Source organism: Molothrus aeneus, chromosome 6 (assembly GCF_037042795.1).
Source record: "Molothrus aeneus isolate 106 chromosome 6, BPBGC_Maene_1.0, whole genome shotgun sequence".
Taxonomy (NCBI): Eukaryota; Metazoa; Chordata; class Aves; order Passeriformes; family Icteridae; genus Molothrus; species Molothrus aeneus.
The window spans coordinates 10,030,179-10,057,031 of NC_089651.1; the positions used below are offsets into that span (position 1 = coordinate 10,030,179).

The 26,853-nt window shown below is 42.2% G+C and overlaps 1 protein-coding gene across 1 annotated transcript; it reads left to right on the forward strand.

Annotated features, from left to right (window-relative positions):
* Positions 1–156: 156 nt before the first annotated feature.
* BUB1B (BUB1 mitotic checkpoint serine/threonine kinase B) lies at positions 157–25,024 on the forward strand. Its single transcript, XM_066552128.1, has 23 exons — positions 157–196; positions 1,557–1,739; positions 2,086–2,145; positions 2,363–2,507; positions 3,263–3,459; positions 3,540–3,718; positions 3,833–4,026; positions 6,714–6,808; positions 8,602–8,828; positions 9,102–9,214; positions 9,762–9,859; positions 10,150–10,202; positions 11,012–11,096; positions 11,471–11,723; positions 12,076–12,362; positions 13,259–13,416; positions 15,415–15,561; positions 15,719–15,834; positions 16,106–16,267; positions 16,963–17,105; positions 20,187–20,358; positions 20,721–20,827; positions 24,457–25,024. Exons 2-23 carry the CDS (start codon positions 1,597–1,599, stop codon positions 24,644–24,646), a joined length of 3,324 nt encoding a protein of 1,107 aa, XP_066408225.1. The 5' UTR covers positions 157–196; positions 1,557–1,596; the 3' UTR covers positions 24,647–25,024.
* The last annotated feature ends 1,829 nt before the right edge of the window (positions 25,025–26,853 follow it).

A 26,853-nucleotide genomic window follows, 5' to 3' on the forward strand; every position in this document is an offset into this window, starting at 1 on the left:
CCGCCGGCGAGACGGGAACTACATTTCCCGTGATGCTCCGGGGCGACGCAGGACGGCGCCAATCAGGCGGGGCGGGGCGCGGCCAATGGGGAGGTGGGAGAGGTTTGAATTCTGAGGCGGCGCCGCCGTTACGGCTTTAGCGCTGCTGGGGTTCTGTGGGGGTGCGGGCGGCCCGCGCCGCTGGGGGCTGTGTGCGGTACGTCCGGCTGGGGGGGGGGTTCGCGGGACTGGGCCGGCCTGCGGTGCTAGAGGCTGAGGCGGCCTGAGGTGCATTGGGGTTCGTGAGGGATGAGGCCGCGTGGGGTGAGACGCGCGCGGCGGTTGAGGGTTGTGGTGTCCCTGAGGGACCCAGGCGGCCTCAGGGGCTGTGAAGTTCGCGAGACTGAGGATTGTTTGGTCCGTGAGGGGCGCGCGCCTGTGGGGCTGGCGTCGGCTGAGGGCTTGTGCAGTCTGTGAGGGGCTGTGGGCCGTGACGGGCCCTCGAGGATCTGTTGGGGCTGTGGAGTCCGTGAGGAGCTGCAAGGTGCTCGGGGCTCATGGTTGTGGGGTCTGTAAGGGACTGAGGCGGCCTTCGGTGCTGGGAGGTGCGTGGAGCTGTGGGGTCCTTGAGAGGCGCTCGGCGATCCATGAGGGGCTGAGGGGCTGTGGGATCCTGGTGGGGTTGAGGAGCCGCGAGGTGTGAATAGGGTTTGAGGAGCTGTGGCATTCCTGTCGGGCTGAGGGGCTCTAAGTACTGAGGTGCGCGGGACTGACGGCTGCGGGATTCGTGAGGGGCGCGGGGCTGAGGGGCACTGGGAGATCCGTGAGGGGCTGTGGTCTGTGAGGTGTGTGGGGCTGTGGGTGTATCTGGGGGCCTGCGAGGGGCTGAGAGCGGAGGCGGCCTGAGGGGCTGTGGGGGTCCGTGAGGTGTGTAGGGCGGAGGGGCTATGTTTGTGAGGGATCCGTGAGGGGCTTTAGGGTATGAGGTACTTGGCGTTCGCGGCTGTGGCGCTCTGAGACGTATTTTTCTGCCTGGCATGGCGGGGTGCCCGGTCCCGGCGTGGGGCGATGCGTCCCGGGGCACCGACAGCCTCGGCTCCCGTCGGTGCCAGCGGGGAGTCCCCGCCACTCTGCCCCAGGCAGGGCTCGAGGCTCGGCTGTGCCCCTGCCTGCTGCAGCCGCTCGTCGAACTGGTGAAGAACCAGGGGGTCCCGACTAAGCCTGGCTGAGGCTCCCCCTGGCCGGAGCGCAGGCGTCGGCAGCTCCTGTGAGGAGAGTGGGGGGATCTCGGGGCAGGAAAAGGAGCAATCACCAGGGAAGGAGATGGCTTAATCTATTGGCTTTTGCTGCTAATATTGCCTGCGTTCGGTTCTCCACTGTCAAGATGGGTGCTTTTTTCATATATTTCCCTTAGGGGGGAATTAAACTCCCAAGTCCCTCTACAAACCCCCTAAAAGTTGGGTATCTAAGCGGTGTGTTTTGGCTGCTCAGAAATTGAGGGTGAATGGGCTTAGGAAAGCTGCCAGGTTTCAGGTCAGTACCCAGCTGTACAGGTGTCCATTTCTTTTTAAGTGCAGGATTAAAGGAGAAGCGTTCAGGATTGGAGGAGAGGTGGTCATGTCCCAGGAGGACAGTCACGAGTGGGAGCTGAGCAAGGAGAATGTGCAGCCCCTCAGGCAGGGACGGGTGATGTCCAGCTTGCAAGAGGCACTGTCTCAGCAGGACTCTTCCAGCCACACTGCTGTGCAGCTTAAAAAACAGTAAGTGATGTTATAACAGCTCCTTTCCCCTTATCTTCCTCCTTCCTCATTTTATCTAGATCTTCTTGAACTGTACCAATCTCATAGGCATTAAAAAAGGCATAAAAGAAGTTTAGTAATTGATGTCTGTGCTACTAACTCGCTCTAGGATTTTAGAACTACTCAGTGCAGGTGTTGTGTAGTACAGACTTGAACTTTTTCATTTTGCAATGGAGCATTTAAACAGCAAACACTAGAGAGATTTGGCTGTGCTTTTTAATTAATAATTAACTCTTAATTTGTAATATACAAGATCAACTTACAGTGATACAAATGTATTTATTGGATGAATGATGTTATGTTTTAGGGAGTTTGAAGCAGAAATACGATTTTACTCTGGAGATGATCCTCTGGATGTGTGGGAGCGGTAAGTTTTTCTTTATTTCAGAAAAAAGAGTTAAATGGTCACATATCCTTGTAAAAGCCAGGGAAACACATTCTAATTTAATAAGAAACTCATTGAAAGCTAAGTTTTATATTTGTTTTTAATTACTATATTGTGTTTCAATGTTATGCCTATTTTTTCTTATATTTTACAGATGATTATTAAGAACTGACTTGCTATGAACACATTCTGTCTCTAGGTACATCAGGTGGACAGAGCAGGCCTTCCCTGGGGGTGGCAAGGATGGCAACCTGGCAGCAGTTCTGGAAAGGGCCGTGCAAGCCCTCCACGGGCAGCAGCGATACTACAAAGATCCTCGCTATCTTAATCTCTGGCTCAAGTTTGTGAGTGTTTTGGGAACATCTCTTGGGTGCTGCTTTTCCTTGGGTCCTTTTCCTGTTGTCTGCACACAGCTATGTTGATTCTGGTGACAAGAGTCAAACAGTGTTGCACAACGAGTGCAATATTGGATGTATTTTTCTGCAAATGTTACTCTTGAATTCTGCTTCTCATTTCCAGACTATTTTTTAGGGTTGTTCACTTTGGACAGCTACAAACTCTAGAAGTTTTTGTTTTGAAAAAGCTGCCTTGAATAGAGTTCAAATATTTATTTAAGGAGAAAGAGAAGTGATTTAAAGATATAACATCTAAAATATATCTGTCCTACCAGATATTTTAGCTTCTAGCTGTATTCTATCCCCATCTTTTTAAACTCCAAAGCAAGCTAAGTGTTTTCTGGTCCTGTCCTGTCTCTCCATGGCTGTAATTTTTGTTGTCCATTTTTTTACAAAGCAGCTTTTCCCCATCTTTAGCTTGCTGAGGTAATCTACCAGTTCTAAAAGTGGCAAGGAATATGCTATACTTCATCTGAATCTAAAATATCCGTTCATTCTCAGCAATACTAATACGGTGCAATTCAATCATTGAATTACCTCACATTCAAATAAGAAATTATAAAATTCTGTGTGTTGGCCTTAGAGCTGTTCCTGTCAGACTTGTATTGAAATCATGGGGGTCTTGCTGGAGGAGTTGAAATGCAGATTTTGGCTGGGAGCCCCTGCAGTGCTGTGTGATTACCGACATCCTTGGGTCATTGCAGGGCGATTACTGCAACGAGCCCTTGGATCTGTACAGTTACCTGCACAGCCAGGAGATCGGCACCACGCTGGCCCCGCTCTACATCACCTGGGCAGAGGCACTCGAGGCCAGGGGCAACTTCAGGAAAGCAGATCTGCTATTCCAGGAAGGACTCCAGCGCAAGGCTGAGCCTTTGGACAAACTCCAGGCTCATCACAAGTAAGGGAAGAGCTTAGGTGCTCACCTGGGTTCCCGGGATAGGGAAGGTTATGCTGACTTCTCCAATGTTTTTTTTCTAGGCAGTTTCAGGCCCGTGTTTCTCGGCAGACACTACTGGCACTTGAGGATAGTCCTGATGGAGACAATATGGGATTGCTGGAAATTGCAGAGCCTCAGAGAAGTTCGCTGGCAGATCTCAAAGGCAGAGGGAAGAAGAAAGTGAGAGCCCCCATTAGTCGTGTGGGAGATGCAGTTAAAGGTACATTAAAGAGCTAAAAAACCTGTTATTGGAGGAGTTTAATCCCTATATAGTGAGATTTGCAATTGAATGTGGCAGTTAAAGGTTAATTGACATAAATCTTCTTGCTTATAGTCATGAACCCAAACAGAAGCTCCCAGCCTCAGGCCTCTCTACAGCTTCCAAATGCTCCAAGTTTTGCTGTATTTGATGAAAATTCTGTGTCAGGACCTGAGATTCCCACACTTGCAGCACAGTCATGGCCAGCACCTCCAGTTCCCAGGGCCAAGGAGAATGAGCTCAGCGCAGGACCGTGGAATTCTGGCAGGGTGAGGAGGCTCAAAATGGATGGGGAAAAGAGAGGAAGGTGTGTGGAAGTTGATGACTTCTGATTGCTGACATAGAGGTTGTCTCTTTCTCCCTTTCCTGTGGTTTGTCTCTCTTGCAAATACAGATTAAATGATAGAATTGTGTAATTGTTTGGATTAGGGGGAACCTTACAGATATCTGGTTTCACCTTGCACTGGCCCAGGTTGCTCCAAGCCCCATGCAACCTGGCCTTGGGCATTCCCAAGGACGGATCAGCCACAGCTTCTGTGTGTCAGCCTGTGCCAGGGCCTCAGCATCCTCCCAGGGAAGAATTTCTTCCCAATATCTCATCCAAAGCCACCCTTCTTTGGCTCAAGGCCATTCCCCCTTGTCCTGTCCCTGCATGCCCTTGTGAATGGTTGCTGTCCTAAAGAGTGCCTGGCCATGTGTACTCTGTTCAAGTTTAGCAGGCTGATATTGCTTGAATAAGGTTGAAAAACTGTGTGGAGTTTTAAACTCAGGAACAGGAAATTCTTGGTAAGCAGAAGAATTGGCAGAGGTGGCCTGCTGAAATGTTTGGGGGGCAGCAAAGGAATGTAAGAGGCAAAACATGAGCCAGAGAAAGGGAGAGAAGGCAGGCATGTGTTAAATCTGTAAGACAGAGAGGTAAGAGTTGAATTATTTTGGAAACTAGAACCTGAAGGAAGAACTTGTTGGCTGCCTTGTGCAAAGAAGGCCTGTGCAGCGTTCTGCAAGTCTTGTTTTGAAGCGCTTGTGAGGAAAAGAGAAGAGCGCAGATCAAAAGAATTCAAGTGCAGTATCAGTGGAATATTTATCCTGGCAATAGGATGACAGAGAGTAGCTTGCAATGGCTTAAACTAGACATCAAAAGGAACAGCTGTGCTACAGGTGTTCAGGCTGTTGTAGAGAAGTGATGGAAGAGCTTGTGTGAAGGGAATCAATCCTGTGAGATCAGGTTTGTTTCCTAGGTGCTTGGATAAGCCCCAGTGTTGCCATGTTCTTTGGAGCTGAGGAAAGGAGCATAGACAGTCACAAGGCTGATGCCTGGATGCCCTAGGGGGACTTTATGATGCTTGTGTCCCCAGTGGTCTGTTCTGCTGGTCTCGTGGTGTGGAACACAAACTTTTCCAGACCATGTTAGAATGATAATGTAAAAGCAAAGCTTTCCTTGAAAGCCTTCAGGTACACAATAGGGCAAAGCCCATTGCTCAGAATTCGGTCCTTACAATTGATAGGATTGGGCAATTGGACTATCTGGCCAATGTTGTCCCATGAGAAAGCAGTTGGTGAGGTAATCTCCTCCCTGGCATCTGCCCTCCTCCCCTACTCTTATTATGCCAGCGATTGCAAAATAAAATGGCCTTGGAGAAGTAACAGGCAAGAGATAACAAAATTTTAGGAATGTGTCAATAAGGGCCTGTTCCCTGTGGGAGTGAAAGGTGGGGAAGTACTGGAAGTTACACTGAGGCATTTAACAGTCTACAGAACTCCAAATACATGAAGAATACATAAAAGCTAAAAACTTCAGGCATTGAGATAATAAAAGTATTTTCATCTTTTCAATATGGACCTTGTTATAAGCGGAGCTTGGTAAGAAAAACTCGAATGAGGGAGGGATGCAACCAGGCTAAAATTCTTGGAAACTCCAGGAACATTCTTTTCAGATAGAAAGCAGTTTGCCTACATGAATGGAAAAGTTAACTAAATCATAGATTTAATATAGCTGAGAAGACCGAGGAAGAATTATTAATACAAAATTTATTTTGCCAGTCTCTTTGTGCTGTTTAAAACATTAATTCTGGTCTCCAAATGCTTCCATATTTCTTTTAATGTCTGCCCTTAGAGTAGTCTTTGCTCCCCTCTTAATGAAATTTCTTAGATTTAATTAAATAAAATATCCTGTTTCTGGCAGAAGAGGCAAGGATGTTTAATTCTACTCCATGGAAGGTCAGTACAAAAGTAAACTTTGGTGAATGCTCTGACATCTTAAAACCTGCACAGGGAAGTAGGGATTTCTCTTACTGCTGGTTTCAAGATGCCTCAGGAAGCAGTTTGGGAAAGGATGGAAAAGAAGTGTGAGTTGGTGAAGTATTCCCACCACGTACATTTTTTTGGTCTGAAGAGTCTCAGGGAAATGAAATAGGCAGATGAGAGTAGTTTGTTGCCAGACTAAATTCCACCTCTTCTCTTTACTAATGGACCTCAGAAAGTGTTAAGGGATTTTTGTGGTGCTGCAATGGCCTCTGATGGGAAAACTGAGAAAAAACCAAACTCCAAGTCTGGAGGCTAATTGGTGGACAGGGAGTGAATATTATCATAGAATTGGGACAATCTTGGCTGTAAAATGAGAACTGTGGCATCTGTGGAAAATAAGGAATACCCAGCCTGACCAGGATAATGTGTATATATAATCTCCCTCAATATATATAAACATTCCCTCAGAATAAGAGGAACTGGGGCTGGTGAGGACGTGCAGGAGGAGCCTTTTAGGTGCCAGTGTTCAGCTGGTGGGCTGTGACTGTGTCAGAAGGGAATTGGATTTGGAAAAGTCTCCATCAAGTTGAATTTTCTATGTAAGAAAATGCCCAAATGAGCAGAAGATGAGGAAAAGGGAGATGCAGAATGCAGAGGGATGCGGAGACTGCAAGGAATGCCTGTGTTGTTGATGTTGCCTTTCCTCCCACAGCGTCCTCGCAGCACTGTGAGCTCTGGCTTGGAAGTGCCCCACCCAGTGCCCAGTTTCACCCCCTATGTGGACGAGTCAGCTCAGCCACAAATGATGTGAGTCCTGAGTTGGAGGTGGAGGGATTGCATCTGGAATTGCCAAAGCTGCTTCCTAAAAGAGGGACTTGTTTTGCCGAGTACTTAAGCCTCTGGAGCTGGGAGAATTTAAAAATCTGTCGGCCTGGAAGCAATTAGTGCTGCAGCTTGAAGAGAGAGGCTTCAGCAGAGGTTGCGTAAGGACATGGGGAGTGTTGAGTGCTGCTCATGAAGTGGGGGCCTATATCATATTCATATATGCTAATGAGTTTAATAGCTTAGCTCAGTGTATTGACACAAAAGCACGAGCTCTGTGTCTTAGGGTGCTGTTTGCTGTGAAAGAGCCCCAAATGGAGGCAGATTTGTGGCTGTTTTTTGTCTGTCTTGGGAACTCTGTGCTCAGCATATCTGGAGTTTTATTTTGAAAGAAGCTCTCAGAGTTGCCATGCCAACAGTGTTGCTTAGGTCGTGGAGGGGTGAGTGTGCTGCTTGTACAGTGCTCCCTGAAATGCTGATAAATCCCAGGAGATGAGGTGGTTTAGTTAGCGCAGAGGAAAGCACATTCTTTTGCAAGGGTGGCTGATGCTGGCCAGGGAACAGACAGGCTCCTTCTGAGAGAGGAGTGGCAAAGACTGTTTGGTAGTACAGACAGTTCCCAGAGGTTGGAATTGCATGGAAGCAAGGAATGCTGAGAGGTGGTGAGCAGCAGGGATTGCATGTGGACTGCAGAGTGGCTCTGCCCGTGGCTGTGCCATGGTTTAGTTGACAAATGTGTAAAATCTGCATTCCTGTTTAAACTGTAAGACAATTTCTTTCTCCTGGAAGTCAGTGCTGCCACATCCCAGGGTAAATCTCTTGGCATGGCCATTTTTCTGGGATGAAGATTTGTTACTTACCAAGGCAGTGGCTTTTCATAGCAGGGAGAGGGAAGGAGTGGGTAGAACTGAGCACCAGGCTAAGTTAGCTCTAAGGGACTTAGGCAGAGACTTGGTATGTTGGTTTAAATTCTGTAGCTGAAATCTTAAAAGTAGATTTTGGGGTTTTTTTTCTGTCTTTGAATCCATTTCCTTATGATTCTATTGTTACCTGCCAAATGTGGAAGTGTTATGCTGAAACTTTAAATGTGATGCAAATCATGCCATCAGCTGTCATACAGAGTTCTTGGCAAAAGGACCCTGTTGGGATCTTGGTATTGATGCCCACACTCCTCCAATAAAGCTTTATAGCCCCAAATATTCAGAGCACCTGTTTGCCTTATCATCACTCCCACATTTGAGTTTGTCCAGCTGAAGTCAGCTGGATTGCTGGTGTTTGTAAAGCTGTACCAGCATTGCTTCTTCTCTCCTGGAATCAGCATGTAGGTTTCATCTGGACCAAGAATGTCCATTTTAAAGTCCCTTTTCTCCTGTGTCCCTTTTCTCCCAGATAATCATCCTACAAACCAGAGTTTAGGGACTTGTCATGCCTGTGGTCACACAGCTCAATGGAACTAAATTGAACAGATCCTGCTGCAGGATGCTGGGCATTTCAGACATCATAAGAATTTTGTTTTTCACTGTACCTTATAGACACTTTAGGTTGGATTTGTCTTGTTTTGTTTGTTGTTGTTTGTTTTGTTTTAGTTATCACACAATTCTGAGTAGTTTGGTGTTGCTCATTCCAATTTTCTCATGCATTTTTTCTAAGAATGGAACAGAATATCTTTACACTACTCCAAAACTAGGTTCTGAAACTAGTCCTGTTGTCTCCATGCCTGCTTTTCTGTGCTACAGTGAAGTTCACCAAGCCTAAGTAATAAATTCCTGCTTTTTTAGGACTCCCTGCAAAATTGAGCCCAGCATAAACCGTGTGTTAAGTACTCGCAAACCTGAGGAGCGGGAGGACCCCCTGCTGCGGGTGCAGCATCAGCAGCAGGATGCTCAGGCAAAGAAAGAGATGGTCATGTACTGCAAAGAGAAGGTTTATGCTGGAGTGGATGAATTCTCTTTTGAAGAGATCCGAGCTGAAATCTACAGGAAGAAAGCAAGAAAGAAAGATGAGGGTATGTTCCAAAGTGGACTGGAGCAAGTAAGGCATTCCAGATGGAATCATAAAATTGTATTTGCTTCTGTTACTGCAGCTGCTTCTCTGTTTCTACAGGAGTAGTTGTTTAAGTGCTGTGAGGTGCAGATATAATAACACATTCAAAAGCTTTATGTGGAAGCTGTGGGACAGGGAAAGACCACCAGAAGTTTCGGCCCCTTGACAGTTTAAGCTGCAGCCACCAATTGTATGTGAAATAGGCACTGGGCCTTAGAGGTGTTTTTTTTCTTAGATGAAATACAGGCCATAGAACGGAAGAAGGAAGAAATACAAAGGAAAATTGAGGAGCTGGAAAAGAAATTAAAGAAGAAAGAAGATAACAAGCAGCAACAACCACATGAACAGGTATTGTCCTTGTTTAACTGCAAATAGCTGCAATTTTAAATAAAAGTACAAGAAAGCCAAAAGGAAGAATTTCTGATATTATTCTAACACATTTTAAACCTCTTTTGAAAGGATTCTTCACTTGTAAATTATATTCTCTATCTCTTCCTTCTCTGTTTCCAAAACAATGCCTTCACAGTAAGTACTTTAAATAATGAAACAGAGTTGTGACTTTGTAAGCTACTGAACTGCTTACATATGTCCTTAATAGTTGCAGGGTAACTAAAATCTCCTATGAAAGTATAAATATGGTTGCAAAGAGTAAATGATGCCTTTTAACTTCACTATGCAATAAAAGTGAACTTTGTTCATGCAGGTAAGCTAAGTACAAATAAAACTGGCTAAATGCAACCATTTTCTATCAGGGTTTTAATGGCTAAATGGGATTATCTTCATGGTTTTGAACCTTTTTGCCTGGCTTGCATTTCTGTACAACTTGCAACCACTTGCAAGCATTTCTGTAGGCTTGCAACCACTGTAGAACTGAAATGTGGCTTTGTTTCCACAGGCAGCAGAGGTAATGGCAGCTTCGACACCTTTGGGAATGCAAGGATTTACTTTTCCCAGTGCAAAAGAATATGGGGAGAAACAGCCTCAGTCACAAAGGTAATAGAGGGGTTTTTGTGACAGCAGGGAGAACACTTGTGAGGCTATGTAGGTATGATTAGTAACATGGATCACTAGCAGCCTATTTTCTCAGCTAGAATGGAATATAGCCTGGCATCAGCCTGTAACCAGGATCTGTGCTCTTTCTGAGTCTGTTTGATTATTTGTCTGAGGGATCTTAACTTCTTGCAAGAAGCATTTGTCATCTTGGCTTGCCTTTTTTACAGAGTTTATTTAGGTTTTCTGAAGGTCTGTAGAATACAAACTCGGTTATTTTGTCTTTTTCACAGTGAATTCCAGGTCTATGAAGATACTCAGCTACATAAACCATCTTGTTCTGAGGGTAAGTAGTCAAGTTTTTACAATTAACAAGAAGCTCTGGTTAAAGGGAAGTGTTCCATGAATACCAAGAAGGCAGAAAAGTAAAACCCAAAGTTTAGGTGGATTAGAAGAATGACAGTGTGTGTGCTAGTAGTGTCTTTACCTTATTGAGCAAATCATGGAGCATCTGAGATCTGAGAACTGTCACTATTTGAAAGGACTTTGAAGAAGAAGAAGAAGAGCATTTTTCTTTCAGTAGCTGGAAAGTTTTCTTCCATCTTTTATGTTTGCAGTCTCAGTAACATTTCAGAAGAGTTTAAAACTATCATGAGATAGATAACTACCTTAAGTCCTTTTTCCTCAGAGATTTGGCTAGGGGAATACATCCCAAAATTGTATATTATTGATTTTGATAAGTTTTGTTGGGAAGGTCAAATCCTGAAGAACTTTACTTCTGATCAGAGTTGACTTTTGTTGTTGTTGACTGTGGTTATCCAGACTCCTGATGAATCCCCAGACAGCCACAGTGGAAATACATTTTTAAACTCTAAGGAGAAACAGAGGAATAAGACAGTCTTGCAGAAAAATGTACAAATTCTGAAGCATAGTTTAAACACAGCAAGTTAGCTCACATAATATAGTGGTAAAGGGGTGGTTCATTAACGTGGCAAAACCAAACCTTTTTAAATGGGTTTCTTTATATGCCAGCTCTGGAACTTCCTGTTAGGAGCAGTACTTTTAGAACTGCATATTAACTATTTAAAGTAGAGTTAGATATGCTATTTTGGAAGAACTGTGGATATGATAGAGCCTCTTGGTTTTTCTTTACAGGTGTATGTTTGCTTCCCCCACCAGCTGCTGTTCCATTTTTCTCTATATTTGATGAATCCTCTACTTTGACAAATCAGAATACAAGGTAGAATTATTCAAGACCTGGATTTCTGAGGGAAGACAAAGGGAAGCATCAAACCCTTGCTGTAGCAGCTGAAATAACTGTTTCTTGTAGGGGTGTGTGGGGTGTATGTTTTGTTTTGTTTATATTGGGGTTTTTTTTATTTGATTAGTCATAGTCCATGATGAGGAAATAGTCTTCTGTTCTTTAACCTAGAACTATTTAAGCTGCTCTATGAACTTGCTTCATTCTGGAGAGCTGTATCTGTTGCTTACTGCTGGTTCTGGAGTAGAAATTGGTTGATTGGAATGATCAATAGACTTTAGCTCTTGAGTGGAATTTGTTGGAGATGGGCAGCTGCTCTAATAAATATGCAATTGACTGTAACTTCTTCTTAGTTGCTCAGCAGATGGTGCCCGTCAGAAAAGTGCCCGTCAGCCTCTGGCTGTTCGTAATCCTGTGGATTCCCTGAGTGCCAAGGAAAGCACGGCAGCAGCAGCAGGAGGCTGTGTAAGGAAACACTTGAGCCCACGGCAGATTCCTGCCCAGGAGACACCAAGGCAGCGTGTGCTGCTGTCAGACGGAGTCAGCTTGGCTGGGCTGGCGTCACGTGTGAACAAGGAGGATTCTAAAGTGCTGCCTGGCATGGCAGTAATTGAAGGGGGTGATGATGAGCTTGTACTGGCAATATCATGTTGTGGCTGTGGCTGCCTTGTCCCAGGAAGTGTTCCAGGCCCGGTTGGATGGGGCTCGGAGCAACCTGCACTTGTGGAAGGTGTCCCTTGCCATGGTGAGGGGTGGAAGTCGATGGCCTTTAAGGTCCCTTCTGACCTGGGCCATTCTGGGATTCTGTGCTAAGTAGAATTGCTGAAGGCTGAAAGTCCTATTCATGTTGGAAGGTGGTGGAGTGGAAGAAAGGGAAGAGAAATGTTCAGCTTTTATAGAAAAGAAAGATTTGTCCTAAAATCTGCAGGCTTTCACTGTCTTTTCTGTTTTTTTCCAGGATGAGCTGAATGGAATTGAGCGTTTGAGTGAGGATGCAATTGTGACTGGCTCCTACAAGAACAAGACGCTTTGTGCCAACCCAGAGGACACGTGTGACTTTAACAGGGCTGCCCACCTGGCCTCCACGCCCTTTCACGGGGTGGTAGCTCAGAGAGTCCCAGCTCCTGCTTTCTCTCAGAGTGAACTGAAGGAAGATAGTCCAGAATCCAAGAGTGCACCTCCGAATCAGGAGACCCCAGTGGGTGAAGAGGCATACACTGAAGTTCTCAGTGTAAAGAAACTGAGGTAATTTACAGTGAAGGACCTACAGCTCCTTCTCCTGCATGCCTTTCATGTTGTGGTTTTAGTGTTGCTGAGGAAGGAGTTTTCTGAAAAGACCAGAATATTGTGGAGAGAGCCATTTCTTTAGCTCAGGGTCCATTTTGCCTTGAGCAGATTGAAGAGGTAATAGCAAGCCCACTTGGCTTTTTGCATTAGTGCTGTGGGACTTAAGTACAAGTTTTTTCACCAAATAACTTGCAGAGAAATAATAAGTGCTTTCTATATTCATTATCAAACATGAAGAGCAGAATCATCAGTTCCTTTTATACTATTGGCTCCTGTACTTATTTTGACTATATAAAATGATTATAGTGTTTGTACTTTAGTTCTTCTACAGAGTAAAAATGCTGGAGTGAAGAAAAACCTTTTATCATTGTGAAGAAAATTCATCTGGTATATGAGAATTTCTTAATCTAGAGCTGAGTTGATTTGCTGGCTCTTAGGATGTGAACATATATACCATGCTGAATGTGTTTTTTACTTAGGAAGTTCCTTGAAAACCTTGCTGATTATAATTAGGAAGAAATATTTCCCACCCAACCCTTCACTGCTTTGAAAGCACTGAAATTGTTTAGCAAAGGTAGTGATAAATATTCAGGATGTCTTCTTTTGTAGCACATAAATTTGGTGGAAAAGAAGATTAATGAAATCATCTCTAGACTAAGATTCTGAGTATAATCAATCATCAAAACTGAAATGAAGCTCTGACATGACTTCCAGTTTTCTGCTAGGGATGGGAAAGAATTCCTTCATGTTAATTAAATCTGGGCGTGCACAGTATCATCTCCTAGTCCCCGGGGTGTTGTTATCTACAACTTGTATCTTTGCTTAATCTGAGTACTTGATGGCTTTATTTACAGCCCCATCATGGAAGCAAGCCTGGAAGATACTCACTCCTCAGGTGCTTCGGTCTCAGGAGGTTCTCTATCCTCTGTTACACAAACATCTGCTATGAAATACCTGCAGATCAGTGAGAAACTGGAGCTGGCTCAGAGCTTGCCTGCTGAAGGGGTTACTGGTTAGTACTAAACTGAATTTCATTCACAACAAATAACTTGCACCTGTCACTAAATGTGGGGATTTTTCTGTCCTTCCCGCTCTGCTTTGTGTGTTTCCCATTACTATGACTGGTGATTGAACTTGTCTCCCTTGTCTAAAGCAGCAGGGAGGTGCAGTACAGGATGCTTGTCCGCATCCAAAGCATGTCAGTATTAAGGTGACAGAGAAGTTACTTAGGGTAGTAAAGCACGCAGTAATGAGGTCAAATTCCAAAATTAAAAATTGGGACTGGATGGCAGTAATAACTGCTAAGGTAGCTTTGTTTTGGTCTGTCTTTCTTTTTTCTCTGTCATCATATTGTGTGTCTCCTGATGTGCTGATAAGATACTACTTTGAAAGGAATGAATAGGAATTTGGAGTCTAGTGCAAGTTGCATAATTTTGGTTTAAATCTGCATTTTAACTATGCTGTAAATTGCTGTGCTGCTTCACAGTATCCTTCTTATTCCTATTGATGGAATAAGATACTTAAATTGTCAATTGATACTTAAATTGTCAATTTTTTTGCTTATTTTTCTTCCAGTTAAAGGCATTTGTTTCTTTCTGTTCTAAATATTTAGATTACAGTTAGAACAGAAATGGTCACAAAAAGCCTTCAAAATCTGGCCTGGGGAATTAGATGTGTGTTGGATGATGGTGTTCAAGGTGTTTAACCTTCTTTGACTCCTTTGGTTTTGGCTTATGATGCTTTATTAGAATTGTGCATTTGAAATTTCAGTATATCTTCTCTGGAGAGTTATGTTCTTATGTGCCTACACACTATTTTATGATGAAGCATGCTTGGGACTTGGAAGGAAAATACAGTTAGAAATCATGACACTTAAATAGCTGGGATATTTTGGATGGATCTTTGTCTTGTTTTTATCATATGTACTAAAGTTTAGAGCAAGATGAAAAATCTCTTCAGAAAAAAGGAAGCATTTGTTCAGATATTTTAATGGTCTTTTCTTAAACTTTGGATCTTTCTAGTTCCTTTGTTTCTTGATTTCTTCACATCTCCCTTGAACTGCAGCTCTCACCCTGGATATAGTAATTCTTAATACCGTGTAAAAAATAAAAGTTACTTCAGATGTCTGTCAGTTTATTCCCACAAAATATACCAGTAAATTTCCTAGGTTTGTGATGACAAAAGCTTGGAACATGTTGTAGCCTCCAGCCTACACTATTTCCTGCCTCTTTCACAGAATTGCTTCCTGAGCAGTACTTAGTGCAATGCTCTTCAAATAAGTGTGGGCATAACAGTAGATAGTCTGGTTCTTACGTGTGTACTGTGAAAGTTTAAAATGTTCTCCCTCATTTCAGCCATGGCATTTGGGAGAAGGCAGTGGAGGCTATCTAGTTCTTGTGTTTTATCTCAAATGATCAAGCAGAGTAAACATTGAGGCTATCTTGGTTTTTACAGATCAACTCATCTATTGAATGACCTTATGTTCTCTTAAGAAGGAAAATAAGTCCAGTCCTACAGGTGTCTTCCAGGACATAAAAGCCAATAAATTCTTAGCATTGCTGAGAACAGCAGAGTTGGAGTCCAACTTTGTTTTCCTTTTCTTACATAAAACTTCTGCTATAATCAAAGGACTAAATTTCCCTAAACCCCAAACTAATCACTTGCTATGGGCATAGATTTAAAAAGGATTGTTGATTTGCAGAATGAGTTTGAATTCTGCTGTGGCTGAAATAATTCAGAGCTTTGTCTCTTGTGAAAGATACATTTTGCATGATGCTACAGTAGAATCCTTGAGACCTCATGATAAAAGTCTGTAAGGCAGTTTTGAAGACAAGGGTCCCATTGACTTCCCAGAACTATTGGAAAGAGATGAGTTGACTTGCTAAGAGATGAATCAGAATGTGGATCGAAAGTTTCCAGTATCCAGCTTACTTTTACTGACAGATACAACCAAATTGCAGAGAGTTAACACAATTTCAGCTCATCTCCACATGTTGTTTTGTTTTCTTAGATGATGATGTGGCTCAGTTCCTGTGGAGCCCTGAACAGCGTAAAAAGCTTTTAGGTTCTGTGCTGTCATCACTGACTGCTTCTCCAGATTTTCACTTGGAGGCTGGAGCTCTGCCTCACATGGAGGCTGAGAAAGACGTTGAGCTGGGTAGGTGTGCCAGACCCTTTGCAGTGCAGAGTTTGTGCTCTAATGGGTTTGAATTATGGCTCATATCCACCCTCTTAGTTTTATGTGCCACAGGTGGGGAATGACTTGGGAAGAGCTATTTACTGTGACAGTTCATGAATGTAAACTTTCAACACAGGAAATGAGACTTACTGCATCAAAATGGAATATTGGAACGATGAAGAATACAAGATGTTTTTTGCCATTCCAACTGGATGCATTTTCCAGTGGGATGCAAAGGGATTTGCAATAAAGGTAACACACATGATGGTTATTGTACAAGAAGTGTGAACTGGTAAAATCTCATCCATTAATATGAACTCTTAATTTCTGAATTCCATGCAAGAAGTTTGCTACTTTGAGTCCTCTTCCTAATTGAGGATATAGTTTAAAAGTTTCTGACTGTGAAAAATATCTTCCTTGATCAAGTGGGAGGGGGAAAAAAAAGAGGATGAGAAGAATATGAAAATGAGCAATTTTCACTTTATTCCAAAAATAAATGTTCTTCTTATGTACCTTCTTGTAGGTGTATTCTCAGCCTGTGCCTTGGGATTTTTATATCACCCTTGAGTTACAGAAGCGTTTGAATTCTGACTTTGACCAGAGCTTCAGTGAGAATTGCAGCTGTTACCTGTACCAGGATGGCTGTGCCATTGTGCACAAGGATACAAATTGCTTCACACTGAGGGTCAGTACAGACAAACCAGGGACAGTTGGAAGGTCCAAACTCCTGCTTGGGTGCCAGTAGTGAGTTTGGAGAGGTGTTACGCTCCTTGCTGAAGAGCTTCTCCTGTCTAATCCTGCAATACAGATGCTCTGGGCTTTATCTGTATACAAATCAGGGCTGTCTGTTAATGCCTCAGATGGGTCTGGTTTCTCATTCATAGATCATGTGCTTCTCCGAGACAATCTTGAACCAATTTTTCACATTTTCTGTCTTTGTGAGTCATAAAGGACTGGGGCCAAAAACCACATGTTATTCCACAGCGAGATTTGCATCTAAAGCTGTTGTTTAATTTGACCTCTTTCAATACATTCCAGTCAGCTACAGCAAGGTCATAGCAATTAATGTCTTGCTGAATGATTCGCACTTTAAGTCTTGTAAGTGCATTTTGAATTGTTGCATACAAATAGGACTGAAATTCAGTAGTGATTTCAGTCTTCAGTTCAATTTCCTCCTCCTGGTCTTTTGTCCAATTTTGAGTAATAATGTTTCCTAGCTTACAGTTCTTGTAATTCTGTCTGGGCAAAATCTGATTATAGTGAATTTATGGTGGGACTGTTACGTCTGTACAAATGAATAATGAAACAAAATTGAGCTATAAATATTTCACCTAATCTGAGGTAGAAAGGTACAGAGACAGATGTTTATTCTCTTTTCAGGATATTCTCCGTGACCGTAAGTTCATCACAAAGGAAATCATCTTCTTGGTTGTTCATGATCTTCTGCATGTGGTAGAGAAGCTGCACAAAGCTGAGATTGTCCATGGAGATCTGAGGCCAGAGGTGTTTTTTCTGGGAGACAGGTTTGTCTCTGCCTGTCAGGATGGGAGGGTACAGAACAGTTATTTCAGCTACAGCTCCCGCGCTGCTGTAACTTCTACCCTTGAGCCGAAGCACTGAGGCCTGAACAGCAGGCCCTGAGCCAAAGCTGATCCAAATGTTTTATTTGTATCTACTCATTAACAAAGACTCATTAGCAGTATCATCTATGTATCCACTCGTTGTCAAAACATGTATTCACTTTCCTGTATTTAGAAACCAGATAAGGCCACACCTGGGTTTTGGGGGTATAGGAGCAAAGGCAACTCTCTGGGTTGCTCCTTGAGCCCTGGCCAGGCTTTGGGAGGAACCCAGGAGGAGGCTGACCCCAGATGTTCCTGCACTGGAAGTGGGTCAGTTTGTTTATTGCCCCCTGGTCAAGCTGGGCCCTGTCCCAGCACAGTTGGAAGCCTCTTTGCCTGTGGATGGATGCACCTGTAGGAATTCCCAGTTCTGGGAGGGGATCTCCAGTGCTTGGCTGTGACAGGGTCCCCCAGCTGCTGTGTGGCTCTGGAGGGTGGTGAAGTCTTAGGGTGTAACTGGTGCTGTATCTTCATTGCTGTAGGCAATCCTTGGCAGCAATGATGAGGTGCATTGCTGAACTTCTCCTCATGTAATTCTTTAAGGTCTTGCATTATAGAAAATTACACTATTCCTTAAGTTGGTTTCTGTGCCTCTTGTGCTGAACCTACCCACTGGCAAAACAGGCCTAATTCTGCAGTCCAGGTTTTTTAGGCTCCAGTGTATTCTGATAAGACTGAAAACACTTAATTTAGGAATAAGCCTTCCTGTAGAAATAGTATACATTGACTTTGTAAAACTTATGTTCAGCAAAATGGTTTTGCTATTATGGTTTGCTGTGTTTTTAAGTTTCTGCTTTACCAAGGTTCTGACCGCTAATGCAAGTCACAATATAGTTCGTAACTTGTCTTTACATACTTGAAACCCAGGAGATCAGAAGACAGGGGGCACTGGAATGTCCAGATACTCTAAACAAAGTGTTCGGCTTCCTCTGCAGTCCAGCTTGTACCTTAATGCACCGACCTAATTTTCTTCTTTAAGCTCTTTCCCATGTTATGTTAACAAAGGCACGTATCCCTTGGAATGTGATCTGTGAACTAAGTGTGGTGATGTCTGGAAATAAAGCACAAACTTTTCCAGACCATATTAGAATGATAATACAAAAGCAAACCTTTACTTGAAGGTTGTGTGCCTTCAGGTACATAATATGGCAAAAACCAGTGCCTCAAATTAGATCCTTGCAATTGATAAGATCAGGCAAATAGAATGTCTGGTCAATATTGTCCAATTAGAGGAGCAGTTGGTTATGTAATCTCCTTGGGTTCTACCCTCCTCTTCTACCTTTATTATGCCAGTGCCAGTGATTATGTGGTACAAAGTAAAGTGTCCTTGGAGAACTTACAGACAAGACAACAAAATTTTAGGAATGTGTTAATAAGTGCCTGCTCATCGTGGGAAGGAAAGCTGGAAAAGTACTGGAAGTTACACTGAGGCATTTAACAGTCTACAGAATTACAAATACATGAAAAATACATAAAAGCTAAAAACTTCAGGCATCAGTGGGAAGCCAGTAACCAGAATGTCTAATGAATCAGATATAATTCCATTACATAAATTCACTGGGGCTGTTCTTAGTTATCATTGATATGCTAAAAATACCTATTAAATTTAAATTTGAGCCTACAGTCATCTAACATACATACTCTCAACATATTTTACTTATAATTTCTTTGTGATTATTTTATTAATAACTTATTTGCATAATTATTTATAAATTACATACCTGTACTATGCAAGTTCTAATATTTTCTTCACATCCTGCAATGGGTTGTCTTGCTCATCCCTTAGGGTGCTGCGTCCTGTTTTGGAAGTCACTGATCTAATAGTGGCTTGATGGACTTGGATACCTCCTGCTGTATTTCTCTGTGGCAAATACAAAACAAACAACTGCCAAAAAGTTAGGGTAATGGTTTGGGGGTCTTTCAGATAGCAAAAGGACAAGTGCATAGTACAACTTACAAAATAAACTCAGAGCATACAAGTATGTAAGAAGAGTAGTCATGAGAGCTATGATATGTGGATATTGTTGGCTTGGCAGTTGTCAATAAAGAGATTCCTCCCTGCCCTTCCGGTTTGTCCTTCCTCACCTGCAGACTAGGAGAAGTTTGTAGAAGTATTATCAAGCTTAATTATTTTTTTGTATCAAGTATTCTGAGATTTAGATGGAGAGGTAGAAGAGTAAAACATTACACTGATTCCAAATTGATTCTTGCCTTTTTGCTTTTATCTATTCTCTATATTCTTTACATATGTATATTTGTAGCTCTGTAGCCTATTATTACATTCATAGCTAGCATTTAACCTACTCTATTAGACAGAAAGACAAATTCCCCAGTGGCTCCAAGCCCCAGGGTCCAATGTTAGGCTCTCTGAGAGCCAAGGCTGAAAACCAGCTCTTCAAAACACATATTCATAAACAAAGTTTAGTTCCCATCTGAGGGGGGTTGTTCAGAAATGGGTAGAACCAGGGGGAAATTACCTCATCACCTATGTCTCTAATTGAGGATTCTTGTCAGTTATGCTAATTTGCTAAACTTATAAAAATTGCATTTGCTTTGTTATGTGTGCATCTTCAGCGCTTTTCATCTGGCGTGTTGTGCACCATAAGGATCCTTCCAAAGATAACCCCTTTTTTATCACCTGTGTCTGGCTCATCATTTCAGGACCAGTGAAAAGGCATCACACTACTCCCACAGTCCACAGACTTTGTTTCAGATAATTGTGACTAATACAAAAATAGCATCATCCTCAACTCTTTATTGTTTCCTGTTGCTTACTGTGGAGACAGCACTATCATCCCTAAGCTCCCTGCTGTGAGCTCTTGCCATCCAGGGCAGCCCTAGCAGCAGTAGTTCTGACAGCAGCCATCGGAGGGGAGTATTGACATGGCTAAGGCTCGCCTTCACTATGCTGTTATATTTAATTCTAAAAGAAAGAAAAAGTTTGTTGGATTGTCTTCTGCCTAATGTCCTTCTTCTGCTCAGGATCTGCGATGCATTTTCTAATGAGGAGGTGCCAAATGCTCTGAAGGTGGTGGATTTCTCTCACAGTCTGGATTTGAGGGTACTGCCTCGAGTGAGCTTGCCCTATAACTTTCCCACAGCTCAGACCCCTCATGGGCAACAGCTTCTGGCAGAAAGTTCTCTTCCTTATCAGGTGAGTCTGTATTTAGTAGGACATCTTAATTTCTGTGTTTCCTTTACAAAACCTATTTTCTTAAGTTAAAATTTACAAGCGCTGTGGAAAGCTCTGATCAATAAATAGAGAATAAAGAGAATTTTGCATCTGATGGACTTTTTGGCATTAAGTGAAAGGATTAGCAGTGCTGTTCAGTGACTTTAGCTACTGTATTTATTTAGAAACCTACAATGAAATCAGAATTTTACCTTTTGAAGTTTTCTTGCTTAACAGGTCTCTGGAAGATTCTGGTGTAAAGATGCTTCCGACTTAAATGTGTGAAAGCAGTAAGAGCAGGAAGTGATAGACATTGAATTTTCTGGTGTTTGTTGTGATTACAGGTAGACTTGGTTGGCATTGCGGATATAGTCCATTTGCTGTTGTTTGGGGATCATATCCAGGTCTATCAGGAGAATTCCATCTGGAAAATCAGCCAAAACTTATCAAAGTAAGTCCTTTTGCAGAAGGGGCTGCTGGGGAAGAAGAGACCTCTAACTTCATTTTCTTTATAGTGATACTATCTTCAGAGGTTAGACTGTACTATCTTCAGAGTTTGGAATGTACTACGGCAGCTTGGGACTGGTTTTGCCAAAAAGCGTTAGTTTTGTGGGGCCTGAAATTCTGAAGTTGTTGGACTTGTTCACTGGTAGCTTCAGTGCTGTGTAGGAGACAATTTTAAGTTGAATATGAATAATCAGGTTGAGATGATTTTGCTTTTTCCATCCTTTCAGATGAGACTGGCTTAGTCAGCACCTTTACAGATCAAGCTTGGAGAAGTTTGTAAGTGGGTGGGTGGTGAGAGGGGCAAAGATCACATGAGCATGTTGCCTCAGAAATGGATTCGTTTGGCTTTCTGCTTTTTTTTTCATTCTACTAAGACACTGATGGCAGGGTGTAACAGATGTAGAAACAGTACACTTGTGCAGCAAAGAAAATAATTTAAAACTGTCATCTAAGATGCAAGTGTGCAAACAGCTGCTTTTTGGAAGCTGCTGTTTGTCTCAGGTATGTTTGGTTTGCTCTCTTTTAGCTGCATGTTTTGACTATCAGTCTGCTCTGCCTTCCTGTGCCCTTTGTTTGTTCTTAGACTGAACAGTCGTTTATTTTGTTAGGCACATACTGCAGGTTTTCTTGCCTTGGCATTTCATAAGGATTTTCCAGAACTCTGCACTCATGCCAGCAGTTGCTGGACAGGTATCTGATTCAGGATCATGGATCACTCCTAGGACCATTGCTTTAAGAAAACCCATTACCAGCATGGGAGTTGTCCAGTTCCCTAGCAACCTGCGCTGCTTACATCTCCCAGTTTGCTGTATTCAGCCTTTGGAAAAAATCCAATCTTCTTAAGCTGTGTACAGAGGAAAAAATGTCTTTTTTTTTTTTTTTTTTTTTAACTGGGTATATGTCTGGTTTCCTACTATGATTTCCTTTATTTAATTCTGCAGGAGATTAAATTGAGCTACTGCAGATGAAGCCACATAAAGCCTGAGTTGAGAAGGCTGGAATATGGTGTCAGGGACACGATCAGGATGTGGGTATGGGAAAAAGAGCAGTAACTGTCTGGATAACTGGGGCAAGAGGAATTGTAAGTCTGAGTTGGGAAGGATAGGGCTGTCCGTCCGTCAGTGGAGTTTGGAGGGGAGAAGTATATTGGAAAGGAATTGTAGTCAAAGCTGGGGATGCTGGATTGAAAAAATTACGATTTTGGGCTGAGGTAGGAATTGGAGGGAGTCTTGAGGAATGAGACCTGTGAAGGGCTACAGGAGACACAGCAGGAAGAAGATAAAGTCTGGGCACAAGTTCTGTGGAGCTGGAACCAGGCTGTAATGGCTTCTCGCTCCCCTGCATGCATCAGTTCATAATTTGGGAGTTCAGAGTACAAATAAGGAATTTATTTTCCACCCTCTCTTCTGCTTTGCTTCTGAAAGTGTTATAGACTTATCATTCATTATCTATACTTACTTTTCAATATCAGTTATTCCAATAAATGTCTGCATAAGTGCTTTAGTTACACATTGTACTGAAGTCTTATATCAACAGTGTAAATGAGCTATTTCATTATGTGGGAATAAGGAATTTGCACTGAATCCATTTCCATTCACACATGGATCTTTTAGTCTGTCTAGTTCTTATCGATTGATGACATTTGCTCTAGTCAGTTTGAAGCTTTCAAGTCATCTGTGACAAGCAAATTCACTGCTGTAGGGAGCCTTCATCCACCAGAAGAGGCTCCACAACTGAGTATTCCCTGGGAGAAGAGTCAGCTGATGGAGATCAATTTCTCATCCTGTGCGTACAGCCACACGTGCTGGTGACACTGTAACACCCCTGAAGACACAGGATTCTTCTTCCTGTTGTTTTTAGTAATTCTACTTTTGTAAAGATGACATTGCTTCTGTCCTTTGTGTTCAAAGTTCTCCAAGTGATTTTTTTATTTCTTTGAGGTTCATTTGAGTTAGTTTGGTGGTTTGGTGGTTTGTTGGTTTGTTTTGGGGTACTTTTTTTTCAAGGATTTTATTGACAGAATAACCTTCCTCAAAATGGTTCTGAGAATTCAGGTATTGACAGCTAGAAATAAGGCTTCTTGCTAGAAGGCTGACTGGTGTTAAATACAACAACCATGACCCTCTTATCTCAAGGAAGCTTTTTAAACTGGACTTAATTATTTTTTTTAAACAAATGTAGATATAGCAGAATGACTGCAAGAGCTACTGATTTTACTACCAGTTCAGCAAAATACTGAAGTAGTGGGGAATTGCAGGGTAGAGCACAACATTTTCTTCCAAGGTCAATGGCTTTCAATAAAGGAGAACCCACTTAAAAGGTGACAGAACGAATGGAAACCACTGAAACATTGTGGTAGAGATTTAGGAGAAGGTAGAATGTAAATTGTGATCAAGTTGGTTTTTTCATCTCCAAGTATAATGCTGACAGCCTGTTTTTCAGGGGAGGGCTTTTACCATTATTAAAGAATGGATATGGTGATTTTTTTCTGTTTTCACTACTATTTTAGCAAACTTCATCTGTGCAGGTTTATGTAAGTCAGGATATATATGCATTTGAATTTTTAGGACTATTTTTGTCACTCAGAACTCTTGACACCTCCTTAGCAACACTTCATCTCCTCTGCCACACCTCTTGCTCATCTAATCCCACAAAGAAAATGGACTCGAGTCTTGTATATTGTTTTCTTGGTTAGGTTCTGCATTGACTTAATTATTTTAGCAAATATAAGAGTTACCAGTGAAATAGCACAAATAGTACAGGCTGGATTCATTCTGAGACTGGCTGCTGCTGTTTTGTGAGTCACTTAGATAAAGCAGAGGCAGATAATTTGTTTCAAAGCCACTGTAACTCCTAGCTCGAGGGAGAAAAATGCTTCAGTAGTCAGTAGCAGTGCAAGACTGAAGAACAAAGGGTTTGCTCTAATATCAGTTTTCTGAGACTTAAATGAGTCACTTAACCTTTTTATTCGTGTTGTGTGGGTACATCTGGGAGAGAGGGGGATTTATTACTATTAATTGTCTCCAAAATATTATCTGTACAGAACGCTGGCAGATGGAAGGTGGGGTAAAAAGGAAGCAAAACTGGCTCTAAACCACCTTTTTCTTCTTTTTTTTTTTTTTCTGGCAGCTTTCCTTTAATATTGCCCTGTTAGCTTGCAAGTGGGTAAATAAGATTCACCTCTGCCCCTTATTAATAAAAGGAGTTTCCCAAGTTGTTTGGTTCAAAAATGTTCTTGATAATTCCTGTAAACTAAAACTGCTGTGGCTTAGTGTGAATGATGGTAGTGGTCAGGTATGCTAGTAGAGGCAACTGTATAAACATTTGGTTTAGACCTGTGTAGTTACTATCCAGAAACCTACTGGAGAAAGAGAATGGGGTCCATACATATAAAATGAGCATCACATTCCTAGCTTTCCTTTATATTTACTCAGGTGAGTGAAATTATTTTTTCAGGCATGGTTCTCCCAGGATGTTTGGTGCTGAATATAATTGGAGACCTTGATAGACACATTGTGTATATATGTGTGTGTGTGTGTATTGTTCCACTGAATGCTGCTCTGTTTGTTTTAGGACCCCTGACAGTGATTTCTGGAGTAAACTTTTTGAGAGAATTCTGAATGCAGATGGTAAGTCCACAGTACCTCTGCTGAGGGAGTTAAGAGAGGAAATCAGTGAAATGTTTGACAGCTCTTTCAAAGAACGACTTTTGTTGACCTTAGCTGCTGTGGGAGAAACTTTCCTCCTGGTGAACTTCCAGTGACTTCATAGAAAACAAACACGTTTTGTATTCTAGAGAAGAATTTGTTGTTGCTTTCTTATGTTTTCAAATGTAAACATGAGAGTGATTGGAGCCATTTCTGCAATACTTCACATGGGACTTGCTCAAGAATGTTTCTATTGCATGAGTGAGTGTATGGAAAACCTCCTGAGCCTCTACATGAACCTTTTTGTATTGGAGCAGTTTGTGAGAGAAAATTGTTTGTCTTAACTGCCACCTCCCCTTCTTGTACAGCTCCTTAAAAATTTAACACCTAACTTGTACCACACTCTTTGAAATGTCTTTGTCCTGCATTCAGTTGGTCTTTTAATTGGTGTTTAATCAATAAAGTTGTGTTTTGGTAGTGAGTATCATATTTAACATTGCTATCAAATGGTTTCAAAAGACTTCATTTAGAATCCATGCAGGAGTGCTGCTGCCTGACTGGGAATATTTTGTGGCTGCTGGATGCAAAAGCCCCTCATTTGGTGGCAGCTTTCATAACCACATGGGATTTCCTGGACACTTGAATACAGCTTGAATGATTCTACTTGGAATGTGTTCTTGTAGAAAGTTGTCATAAGAAGAAGTAGATGAAGTCAGAAGTGGAAAAGCTGCACACATAAACCATTTTTCTTCTTAAGGCAAGAGTTTTGTTTATTTTTGCAAGGCCTGGAGTTCCTGACTGGATTTGAGCATCCCTGAAATCTCAATTTGCCCTAAGTGATGTGTTGGCAGGCTTTTGTGGAAGGTTTTGTGGATAGTTATATGTGTTAACCTTTTATGTACTGCATTAATAATACAAAGGCTTCATTTTATTCAAAGCAACAGAATTTACCAGATCCAAACCCAAGGTGGTACTGTGTTCTTGAAGTGAAGGGAAACTTCTCAGACTTGGGATTTACTTCCTTACAGCTTCTCCCACACAGGAAAGTGAGAGTAGACAACAGCATCATTAGCAATTTCTTCTCCCTAAGAAGTCAAATGGACTGTGTTTTTTCATTTCATTGAATTCTCCAGCCATGGTTCTGTTTGGTTCTCCCCCTTTATGTTACCTTCAGATTTTGGGGTGGAACTCAGTTTTGTCTTTTCCACATTGCTTCAAGCCACCTTCTTTCCTGCTTTTTTTCTGCATATTCCATCACTGTTCCTCTTACTTTGGCCTGTCCTCTTTTTGCTGTCTTGGATTCCTAATGCCTTTTTTTACACTTTCTCTGAGAGGGTTATATATTCTAATTCAGGAATAGGACCTAAATGCCCTGGTAGACCAGCTTTAATATCGAATGTAAACTGCTGCTGAAGAATTTATTTTGGTCCATTAATGCCTTAATTAATGCTTCTTGTAGTACATTGATTAGTCATCTGTTGAGCTAGCAGATAAACAATGCTCTGTCTCAAACCAGGGTTTAGAGCCAAGATCACTGGTAGAGCAATCTGGAATCCAATGCATAGCTAACTCCTGCTAGCTCTAAAAAGATGCCGTGTTTGTTCTTTTATGTAACTGAAATTTTTTTGCTTTTGCTGATCCTTTAACTGCCTTTTAGACAAAATATGGGGAATCTCACTTGCTGTCCTCTCACTTGCAACTTTTTCAGTTTATATCCTGCAGCACTGAGCTGAATACCAGGTAGATTAGGAAGAGAAGACTCCTAACTAAGTATCAGTCATCCCAAGGACTTCTCAGATAAGCCGTGTTTGTAGCCAGTACAGAACAACTTCACTGTGTCTAATTTGCACAGAAAGCTTTTGAGGACAGGCTGAACAGAGATAAGAGCTCTCAGCAGAAGTTCAGTAGAGGAAATCTGTTCTTCAGGTCTTTAAAATATGTAAGTGAACCTATTTGTCTTTACTTAAATGAGATCTAAATCAAAGCTGCAATACTCCACTATTACTTTTTTGTTGGCATCTGTTTTCTGTCTAAACAAAAAGTGTGCTAATACTTCTCTGTCTAATATGGCTGCCTATGATCAGTTACTCTTCATGTACATCCCAGACAACACAAAACTGCCCCCCAGTAGTGTAAAAACAGAAACAGCAATGGCATTATAAATTTCTCCATAATAAACACACGCAAATAACGAAGAGGAGCAAGCAGGTACAACGAGAACCAGCAGTCATCTCTTCTGATGCTTGTTCCCACTTCTGCTTCGATGAACTCTGCCTCTCTGCTGCACAGGTCAGTCTCTGCCTCCCCTATGCCATGAGCTGAT

Excerpts from the sequence above, each read along its gene's own strand:
- BUB1B (XM_066552128.1), top strand. The coding sequence starts at position 1,597 with ATGTCCCAGGAGGACAGTCACGAGTGGGAGCTGAGCAAGGAGAATGTG. Across the intron at positions 10,203-11,011 it reads TAAACCATCTTGTTCTGAGG|GTGTATGTTTGCTTCCCCCA; the intron begins GTAAGTAGTCAA and ends TTTTCTTTACAG. Across the intron at positions 16,268-16,962 it reads CAAATTGCTTCACACTGAGG|GATATTCTCCGTGACCGTAA; the intron begins GTCAGTACAGAC and ends TTCTCTTTTCAG.